Below are 9,927 nucleotides of genomic sequence, written 5' to 3'. Positions count from 1 at the left end.
AGAGTGGATTGTGGATTCTCGTGGGTATGTGATGATGTGTGTGTGTGGGGAGACATCTTCTCATTTGAGAAGGGTCTTGCTCTAAAACGATCTACGATATAATCTTTTATTCAGGGACCTGAGCGTTCGGTTTGTCTAAGATTGTTCTGACTCCGTAGTTTGTTGCAGCTAGACCTTATCAACCTTTGATTATTGGCGTTGTTCAGATGTTTATTCGTGAATTTGTAACGATGGACTGATGGCTAGTAAACGTATCTGTTGCAAAGTATGTTTATTGTCATGTACCGGTACCGACATATTGGTTGAGGCAAATGAAGATCTTGAGCACGAAGCTCTATACAAAAGAAATCCATCTTGATTATATAGTCCTTCGTGCCTATGGTTAACTAGGAATCGTCGTTCCTGGTTGTTCCTAGGAACGTTCGTTCCTCACCGTTCCATCACATGTTTTATGGTCATGTGACATACTAATCGTTTTGGACGTAACAAAGAGTCAGTCTTTCAAGTAGCCGATTATTATTGGAATTTCCGGTATTTTACCTATGCCGAGGTTATAAGAATAGGTAAGGAAGATAGATTAGATAAGACTTATCGATAATCCAGGTAACACACAGCTGCGCTGCATGGTAGATCACAACCCAGCAATATGGTTCATGGTTTTTGAACAAGGAATTACAGGGAAAAGTAGATAGCAGGTAAGCCCAGAACTAGATTTTTTTTCTTCGCGAAGTGAAAGTTGTGTTGATTGATCATATGATTAATTTTAGAATTAAGTCTTCAATCAGAAATAGAGAAATAAGATCATAGACCATAGACACAGAAACCCTCAGATATATTCATGAAACAACATGTATTTGTAAAACAGATGATCGTCCTAGCACCTAAAGCATTCCGAACATAATGCGTAAAATTTTTCTCGTTAATATATCCATCATCCCATTTACAACAAGTACAAAGCCGCACCCAAAATGGCTCCTCCAGCAATTGGTACTTGTGTTCTCATAGCTCCCGAACTGGATGTAGATGTAGCACTCGCGGCGCTTCTTGTTGCGGAACTGAAGTCGCTGCTAGCTCTGCTGGTTGCACTTCGTACGTCAGATGATGCACTGGCCACATCGCTGCTGATACTGCTCATTGCCGCACTAATTGAGCTTTTAACTGCACTATCGGTAGCGGTCGCTGCTACTGAGCTCAGGCTTGAAATTTCGCTACTGGCATCGCTTTGGATGCTCGAGAATTTGGATGCAGCGGCAGAAGTAATTGAAGAATAAGCTCCAGCGGCGTCAGATGTTGCTGTCGAAAAAGCACCACCTGCTCCTGAAGTGGCAGTTGAGAAAGCACCACCTGCCCCTGAAGTGACAGTTGAGAAAACTCCACCTGCTCCCGAAGTGACAGTTGTAAAAGCACCACCTGCTCCAGATGTGACAGTTGAGAAAACTCCACCAGCGCCAGACGTAACAGTTGAGAAAACTCCACCAGCGCCAGACGTAACAGTTGAGAAAACTCCACCCGCTCCTGAAGTAACAGTTGAAAAAACTCCACCAGCCCCAGAAGTAACAGTATCAACCGCTCCACCAACCGCCGAAGTAGCCGTGCTCAACGCGCCGCCGACATCCGAAGTGATCGAATTGACGATGCTTCCGAGATCTTGTGCGGAAGCACCGATGGAAAGGAGAGCAATAGCTGGAAGAATTTGGTAACGCATGGTGAGGATAGTGATCGTGATGTTATCGGGATTTGGAAAGTTGATTCGATTATAGAGGTAGTGAGTGAGTACTGAGATTGAGAAGCTTAAAAGAAGATCAGTTCGTAGATTTGTTTTGTTAGTGAATAGCAAGATTGAAGAAAGTGAAACAAGAGATGAAAATGAATCTAGCGGTCGGACAGCCTTATATATACTATGTATATGCTAGGAACTGTACTCCGTACCTACCTAGTAGAGCATCGTCACCTCATCTCATATCACCGTGCGACAAGGCAAGGCTAGAATGGTGAGATGAGCATGTCCTCGTATTTCGAATGAGATTACTCGAGTATTGCGGGATTTCGTGCGATGGTGCATGACGTTGTAAAGGGGCGGGTTAATCTGAAACTGGCTAGTGATAACACTTCATGCTGTGGCTTAGCTCGCTTAAGTAATTACCATTAGCGGCAGCCACCCAGCTTTTCTTTAACTTTCGATGTGGCTCGTTGATCATGGGGGAAAAAAACAAAATCTCGTCGACTTTTCGACGACATTCCGAGGTTATTCCAAACTTGGTTTTCTTGGTATTCGCAGTATGGCTGGGGTACTGGCAAGGAAATAGGTGTGCTTGCGCGTCATCTATAAATATCTTCATCAATTGTTACACCAATAATCATGAGCTTTTCCACAAGGCTTCCAGGCTTTGTCGCAAACTTTTTTGCAAGTCCGAATGTTGAGGTAGGGGCTCAGCTGGATGTGCGTGGCGGTTTCAATAGAAGGTAGTTCTTGGGACAAAGCAATTTCAAGTATCAAAGTGTTTTTTTGTATAATTTATCATTAATTATCTACTGAGCCTTGTGTAGCCTATCTTAACTACCAAAGGAAAGTCGCACCACGAAATGCTTAAGCATACTTAGGCCACATTGGGGATGACCAAGTAGCACCATCAGCAATGAGTTGAGTGTCCATTGCTTTAGCTCCGGCACCAATGAACAAGAATTTTGAGAAGTGGACAGTGCTATAGTACTTGTATGTTGTGTTCCCTGGAATGAAAACAACATCTCCTTGAATGAGTGATAATGTCTCGCCTTCCATTTCAACAGTTACCATGCCCTCAAGAACCTCGAAAGCCGCGTGGCCAGCATATTTGGATGTTGGGATAGTGACGTTAGACAACTTGCGGTCGAGTGTAATGGTAGACATCGAAAAGTCGCCCTTGGATTGCACGGGAGTAACGAATGGCTGGATGATTTGGTAGCCAGCGGCATCGTTGAGGTATTTTGGTCCGAAGTCCTTTGCAACGTAGTATGGAGAACCTTGGGCGCCGAGGGCGTTTGGACCGGTGTGCCAGGTGGAGTTTAATGGTGCAGTGCCATTTACAGTATCGCTGCGTGGAACGTAGTCGAGCTTAGCATAGACGTCGAATGACTGAAGAGAGCTAATAACTGAAGCTGGGGGAGAGTCACTGCCACTGACGACGAGGAGAGGGTCGTAAGGTGGTTGGGTTGGTGAGGAAGCTAAAGTCCAGTTGGAGTCTGCAAGTGCGTAAAACAAATCTCTAAATCCTTGTGTCAATTTCATGTCTGGTTGCACTACAATTCGTCATGTCTGGAAAACTTACTCGAATCCTCCAGGTTGGATAACTCCGACAATCTCAGTGTCTGGATCGAGCACTTGGAAAGTATGGGTGGTGTTGATTGGTACACTTCCATAGTCTCCTGCTGTCAAAATTCTTGTCTGATCGTCCCCATCCTTCTCCGTCCAGAGCTGGTAGCGGCCTTTGAGATTGAAGAAATTCTCATAATGTGCCTGGTGAATGTGAGGAAGAACCCCCAAATCAGTTGATCCTGGTGCGTTTGTTTGGAGTAGGGAAAAGGCATATCCCGAAGATGGCCCGGTCACGGGGAAACGATAGAGCTGGTTACCAACCACGCAACCAGATGCATCATAATGCGCGATTGCATAGGGACGTACATGGTCAGGCACCTCTGTTACCCAGACCGAACTGTTTTCACGGGAAGTAGTGGCGGACGCAAGCCCGACGGCAAGAACGGATGAGGTTAAGGTAGAGGTGCGCATGATGAAGGTGATCAAAGAATTTGTGTTTGAGATGAAGGTAAAAGAAAGGGTGCAAGACAGTTCGAACGATGCACGGTATATATGGACAAAAAGAACCTGATCCACTCTTCCACTCTAGTCGGTATTCATACCGTCTGAAAGGTATCACCGATGTAGATACTCCGTAAATGTAACGATGCACCATACCTGAAAAACAATCAAAGGGTCCAAGGTACCTTTGCGTGGGGTTGACCCCTTCACCGTCCACTTGACATGTTGGGGTAAAAAATGATGTAAATGGGACTAAACGTCCTGTATAGGCTTAACGCATTCAGTTGGACGACGCGTCTCGTTGGCGGCTAGATCCTTCTTTAGGTTTAGATTTTAGTGATATATATCTTTCCCGGCCATCTTCATCACATCCTACGACTAGCCTTCCCGAGCATGATCATAACCGGAATTTCAAAGGCAAGATTCATCATCCGTCCACCAGATTGATTAGATTAAACACCACCTTCCACCACAAACAAGCATACCGACTAATCATAGAGGCAATTTCCGCAGCCGGAGCCGCTCATTATCCGTGGGGACGCGAAACCTTTCTCTATTTTCTCCTGACGGCATGAGATCGGTAAATCTGATATCATGGTTCATAGGTATCCGGTAAACAAAATATACTTACCAAGCCAAGGCCAAGATAGAACATTATGGAGTAAATAGACTTAACCGTACTACATCCGCCAGATCTACAGAGCAATAATGGGGAAACAAACTATCACGACATTGTGGACGGGTGGAGAACCCAAAAATCCATCCAATAATGAATGATTCTTTGGGCGGGACAGACCTTTGGTACCTTGTTCATGATTAAAAGTTGAAGATTCGTCAAAGTGGACGGACGCATGGCATTGGCAAGGTCGAACATTTGGAAAAGTCCGTCCCATAAATGATAGATGATATGGGGCAAATTTGGCCCTGATAAGTGGTGGACGAGTGGGTACTGAAAAGTACTTGGTATTGCTTAGTATAGTGGACGGGGAAGCGGTGAATTATGGCTTGGTCCGAATATGCGAATATATACGAACATAACGAATATATGAACATACTCCGTACAAATGTACGAACATACGAATAAACGGACACATGTATATGTTGGGCATGTCTACACTTTCTATTTCTTCTACGTCGGCTCTGAATATCTAGACGAACCCAAACACCAAATCAAACACCAAACGCTATGCTGTGCTGCGCTATTCTATGCTATGCCATACAATTATCTACTCGCTTCAAATCAATAAATTCAATCGCTTCAACCCGATGCTTGCGCGCTTGCTGTGTAATACATGAAAATAAAAAAGCTTTCCTTCGTAGCTTTCCTCTTCTCCTCTAGTTTCCGTGTTGCCATGCTTTCTTTTTTACGAACTTCTAATACCCAAACTCGATTGCTTTATTACTCACTCGCTGTCCCACACCTTGCACATACCATCTTCTGTGCCCTACTTACACCCACTGCAAACTTTTTAGCTTTGAAGTCCTTCCCTCCGCACTTCTTACACGCAGCGGTTTGACCACTGCCATCACTAGTCTCGCCTTCTACATCTTGATTTCCATTTGTCAAATCAGAATTTGCATCACTGCTCAATTTAGAGACAATACTATTTCCACGGGATGAGGTGGTACCACGTTCTGCGCCTAATTTGTTCGTATTTTGGTTCGCAGTTGAGCTGTTTTTCCAACTCGCGATATTCCAAAATTGATAAGATTTTCCTGTGGCATCTGTCTTTTGGGCACTTAAAACCCCCCCGCTGGGAGTAGGTGATGCAGAATTGAGTGTGAAGGATGGGGCTGGCGGTTGACTCGGGAGGGATTGGTGCGATTGTGATTTGAAGATTGATTGAGGGGGGCTACTTGTAGCAATGGAAGGAGGGCCGTTCCCGCCACTTATCGTTGTCGTAGTTATTGGTACAACACTACCATACTGGAGTTGACGGGAGGCACTTGCGAGATTGGCAGAGGAGGATGATGAGTAAGGCGCTCGACTAATTTTGGCGGGCGAGATGCTACGATCACTCCGATTACTGAAGAGAGGTGGTTTGGTATGAGAGCTGGAGGTCTTGGGTCTATCGTTGAAAACTGCCTTCCGCCAATCGAGGATATTATTGTCAGCCTGCGTTAGGGGGCCTGAAATAGAATTCTGGGAGATGGAGGTTTGACGTGACAGGGAACCACCACTTTGACGAGTCATTATACTGCTGCTACGGACGCGCATCTTCTTGGAAAACTGAGATGAAGTTTCCCATTGGTCATTGCGTCGTTTCTGATAGGCGCAGTCTTGTCGAAAGACTTTTATGCGACCAAGATAATCTGCGGTTACTATAATATTGCCATCATTGTGATTAGACCTGGCAAGGTAAGCAGATGATTGTTCAGGCCTTTTGATCTGAGGTTCTTGAAAATCTTCAACGGGAACAGTAATTGAATCGCGGTTTCCTGCTTCACTAGTTGCACGAGGTGTCGAGGGAAGGATTGATTCCTCTCTACTCAGTAAAGTCACAGGCGGTGGATTGCACAAATCGTAGACAGGATCTCCAGAGCCACTGAGAAGTATTCTAGATTTCATCGGCGCGATCACAGCGGCTGTGACAACCTCGGAATGAGCCTCAAGAAACTCACAAGGTCTTTTATCCTTGCTCTCATTATCCGTAACTCCAAGGGACCATATGTAAGCTTTGTGGTCCTCACTACCACATATAACATATTTTGCATCATCGCTGAATTGGGCCGTAATTTGACTGTAGGCATTTTCGTGGCTTCTAAACTTCATCTCTAGAGCTTTATCACGAAGGTTGTACATTCGAACTCGAGAGTCATTGGAAGTGATCAAAACTTTTGTTTCGCCTTCTGGATCATTGGGAGGATAAACAATCGTGCGAATACCTGTGATTTTGCTTCCCTTTGCATTTTTCCCTCGTGATGACCGGACATGAATTTGAGTGTGGTATTTCAAGCCTTCGGTTTCGTAGAACAAACAGATGCCACTAAGAACACCAGCAATAGCTGTCTTGCCATCTGGACTGAAGGCCACAGCCGTTATGAGACCAGGTAATTGATTCCAAAAGGCAACACTTTTGTCGGGAATACTCCAAAGTCGAAGGATTGAATCTAGTGACCCAGCCAAGAAAAAGCGATCGTCGCGTGGATGAAAGGCTATTGATGTAACAAAATCCTTGTGGTTAAAAGTGCACAAACATTCCGGTCTGCTTATATGCCATAATCGCACGGTCTTGTCCATCGAAGAAGACAGTAAAAAATTGTTTTTGCTCCAACTAAGATCCAAAACATCCATAGTATGGCCCTCGAATTCCTGTATCGGCTTAGATTTGAAGACAGGAGCGCTCAACTTTTCACCATCTTCGTCGAATTCATGTGCTCGCCGCTCCTCCGCGGTTGATATTACTGCCCAAACTCGAACCACTCGGTCCTTCCCTGCTGCAGCAAAATATTTCCCATCTTTGCTAAACTCAGCTGCCCACACTGCGCCGGTTGACTTTGGTGGTTTCGATAACTTGTTAGGGTGTTCTGAAGTCGTCGAACTTTGCACTTTCTCTTCCTTTGACAGAATTTTTGTGCCACTCAATTCCTGAGCTAAAAACATGCGATTAAACTCCATAGTCTTCTTATTATGTGCTCGGACCTTAATATATCGTGGTGGCTCCTTATGTCTCGGGATATAGCCGTTTGCACCTATCGCCGAGGAAAAGACATGGGCATTCATGCCTTCGGTGCGTCGATCGTCCAATTCGCCCTCGTCGCCATCCATCTCTGTCTCCTCATTCTTCCTTCCCCCTAATATATTGAAACGATTCAGGAACGAGACTCCTTTCCTACATGATTTCGATCATTAGCTTTCATAATGATACTCAATAACCAACTTTCGCCAACACATGCAGCCACGAGGGGACAGTAGGCAGCTCTGCAAGCAAGGCTCTATATTCCCGATTCTACTAAATGTAAACTTACTTCCTGTCTTTTGCCAGATTACTATCGCTGCGACTCTCCGGGGTCAATTGCCTACCAGGTGAACCTGTGTCAGGACTCCCCGGCTCCGAGAGCTCTGGAAGAACATTCCCTGAGGTAGGAGCATTTCGAACTTTTTGGGGGACTGTGTTCTCAGTATTCGTACGCTTCAGTATATGCTACATGTCGGTCAGTAAATGTGACCTTCAAGCCGGTATGGTTGTTCATATAGAGCCATCCGAGAAGTAAATCTGATGTCACATACATGCGAGAGAGGGTCGATAGCAGAAGAGGTTCGAGCAGATGCTGTATCACTTCCATTTTCTTTGTTGGCTACTCCATTCCGAATGAGTTTTATTGGAGACTTCTTTGGAATTGTGGAATGCCCATTGTCTAGAAACAGAACTTGCATCAGCACATTGCATCTGATAAGCAGCAGTACCACTTATACTATTTCCCTCAAAGTATTACACCAATAATGACATGTAAATTGTTCGCCCTACCTTCCGATGAAGTTGCAGAGCCTCGTCTCCCCCCTTCGGTCGTTGGAGACCCAATAGCTTGTTGTTGCTCCTTGCTGCCCTTCAAACGCCCATCTGTCACTTTGATACCCGGCAATTCTGCATCAGCCATTTTGTCTCCGCGGCCATAAATCCAGTAGTTCTGGAAGCTTGTGTAGGTAGATCAGATAATAAGCTGCGAGCAGCTTTGTGCAAAATGTGTAGTCACTTCCTCGCTCACCACATTCCGCTCTTTTCCGGGGGCCTAATCCAAAAATTTACGCTTTTAGATGATGGAAACAGATATTCAGATGTTCGAGCACGAGCACATGAGTTGTTTGGATTCAAAAATTTATGATTTTATGGGCATTTTGAATGAACCTGATTCCAAAATAATAAATAACTATAGAAAGTCGTCGATAGATGTGGTGGGCACAAGGTACCAATTGATTCCTATTGGCTTTTGTCCTTATCCCATTTCCTTTGACGTAATGGAACTTTCGTGAGGAAACTCGCCTGGGACACGCCCACGTTCGTAATCCTCAGGGTTCAGTATCGTGTTCCAAATGAGTGATGAACCCTGAATGAAATGAATGAAATGCCTAAGAAAGCGGTGTCGCCTAAAATGGCAGAATTATAGAACTGGTGAACAGACATCGATAATGTCTGAAGCGGAAAAAGGAAACCAGATGCAACAGCTGAAAGACATTGTTTGAGAATGGAAATAGGAAAAGTATCCGCAGATCACCTTACCTACCTCCGTCAAGCCCTCAACCTTGCTCGACTATCTCCACCTAAACCTACCAATTTCCGCGTTGGCGCATTACTTCTTAATGCTTCTACGAACACTGTTATAGCAACAGGTTATACACTAGAATGCCCTGGCAATACACACGCAGAACAATGTTGCTTCATAAAGCTCTCGCAAGCTCACAATATACCTGAAGATCAGCTCGCAGATATTTTGCCAGAACATACAATATTATATACTACAATGGAGCCATGCGCAAAGAGGTTGAGTGGCAATGTTAGTTGTTTAGAGAGAATCTTGAGGTTAGGTGAAACTGGGAAAGGAATTCAAAAGGTGGTTGTTGGCGTGAAAGAGCCAGAGAAATTTGTGGGCGAGAACGAAGGGAGGAGAAAGTTAGAAGACGCTGGCATTGAGGTATTGTTGGTGGAAGGGTTAGAGGAGGAAATCTTGGAGGTTGCTACAGCAGGACATGTTCCTGCATCTAATGGATGAAACGATTGTATACTGCTCTGTGTATGGAATTGTTGCATTGGTCTGTTTGAACGCAACGTTTTTCACTCTAAGTTTACATGTGCGTCTAATCGATCATGCAAGGCTTTTGCTTGGATGAACGTTGATATTTAAGATCAATTAGGCTTCATTCAAGGACGATGAGAGCTTGTTAGGTTTATGTGTATCAACGGATCATTGGCGCCACAATCTTAGTACCGTCATATTTTGGCATTTGAGCGATATCTTTCGCAACTTTCATGAGCGTCATGCAAGTTTGATATTCAAATCAATACCATGAAGAGCATACAAGAAGATACCCAAGAGTATGTATTAAAACTGCTACAGAAATATGGAGCTCCCCATGTTTGACATGCAGAACCACTTTTCCTTTGGATTGTTTTTCAGACTTCTAGTATTGTTTCATA

General features: G+C 44.5%; 6 protein-coding genes across 6 annotated transcripts; 1 reads left to right on the top strand and 5 right to left on the bottom strand.

Annotated features, from left to right (window-relative positions):
• Positions 1-940: 940 nt before the first annotated feature.
• On the bottom strand, positions 941-1,705 carry SS1G_11413 (hypothetical protein; the record flags this gene model as incomplete). Its single annotated transcript, XM_001587371.1, has 1 exon — positions 941-1,705. The coding sequence occupies one exon, from the start codon at positions 1,703-1,705 to the stop codon at positions 941-943; it is 765 nt and encodes a 254-aa protein (XP_001587421.1).
• Positions 1,706-2,587: 882 nt separating this feature from the next.
• On the bottom strand, positions 2,588-3,763 carry SS1G_11412 (hypothetical protein; the record flags this gene model as incomplete). Its single annotated transcript, XM_001587370.1, has 2 exons — positions 2,588-3,242; positions 3,306-3,763. The coding sequence occupies 2 exons, from the start codon at positions 3,761-3,763 to the stop codon at positions 2,588-2,590; spliced, it is 1,113 nt and encodes a 370-aa protein (XP_001587420.1).
• Positions 3,764-4,045: 282 nt separating this feature from the next.
• Positions 4,046-4,448, bottom strand: SS1G_11411 (predicted protein; the record flags this gene model as incomplete). Its single annotated transcript, XM_001587369.1, has 2 exons — positions 4,046-4,111; positions 4,425-4,448. 2 exons carry the CDS (start codon positions 4,446-4,448, stop codon positions 4,046-4,048), a joined length of 90 nt encoding a protein of 29 aa, XP_001587419.1.
• Positions 4,449-4,627: 179 nt separating this feature from the next.
• SS1G_11410 (hypothetical protein) lies at positions 4,628-4,846 on the bottom strand (the record flags this gene model as incomplete). The annotated part of the gene is made up of 1 exon (XM_001587368.1): positions 4,628-4,846. The coding sequence occupies one exon, from the start codon at positions 4,844-4,846 to the stop codon at positions 4,628-4,630; it is 219 nt and encodes a 72-aa protein (XP_001587418.1).
• Positions 4,847-4,977: 131 nt separating this feature from the next.
• On the bottom strand, positions 4,978-8,392 carry SS1G_11409 (hypothetical protein; the record flags this gene model as incomplete). Its single annotated transcript, XM_001587367.1, has 5 exons — positions 4,978-4,992; positions 5,247-7,626; positions 7,763-7,938; positions 8,025-8,152; positions 8,263-8,392. 5 exons carry the CDS (start codon positions 8,390-8,392, stop codon positions 4,978-4,980), a joined length of 2,829 nt encoding a protein of 942 aa, XP_001587417.1.
• An 861-nt stretch (positions 8,393-9,253) lies between these two features.
• On the top strand, positions 9,254-9,502 carry SS1G_11408 (hypothetical protein; the record flags this gene model as incomplete). The annotated part of the gene is made up of 1 exon (XM_001587366.1): positions 9,254-9,502. The coding sequence occupies one exon, from the start codon at positions 9,254-9,256 to the stop codon at positions 9,500-9,502; it is 249 nt and encodes an 82-aa protein (XP_001587416.1).
• Positions 9,503-9,927: the final 425 nt, after the last annotated feature.

Source organism: Sclerotinia sclerotiorum, genomic scaffold (genome assembly GCF_000146945.2).
Source record: "Sclerotinia sclerotiorum 1980 UF-70 scaffold_18 genomic scaffold, whole genome shotgun sequence".
In the NCBI taxonomy this organism is placed as follows: domain Eukaryota; kingdom Fungi; phylum Ascomycota; class Leotiomycetes; order Helotiales; family Sclerotiniaceae; genus Sclerotinia; species Sclerotinia sclerotiorum.
The sequence above is the reverse complement of the archived record's forward strand: the minus strand, read 5'-3'. Positions and strand labels throughout refer to the sequence as shown.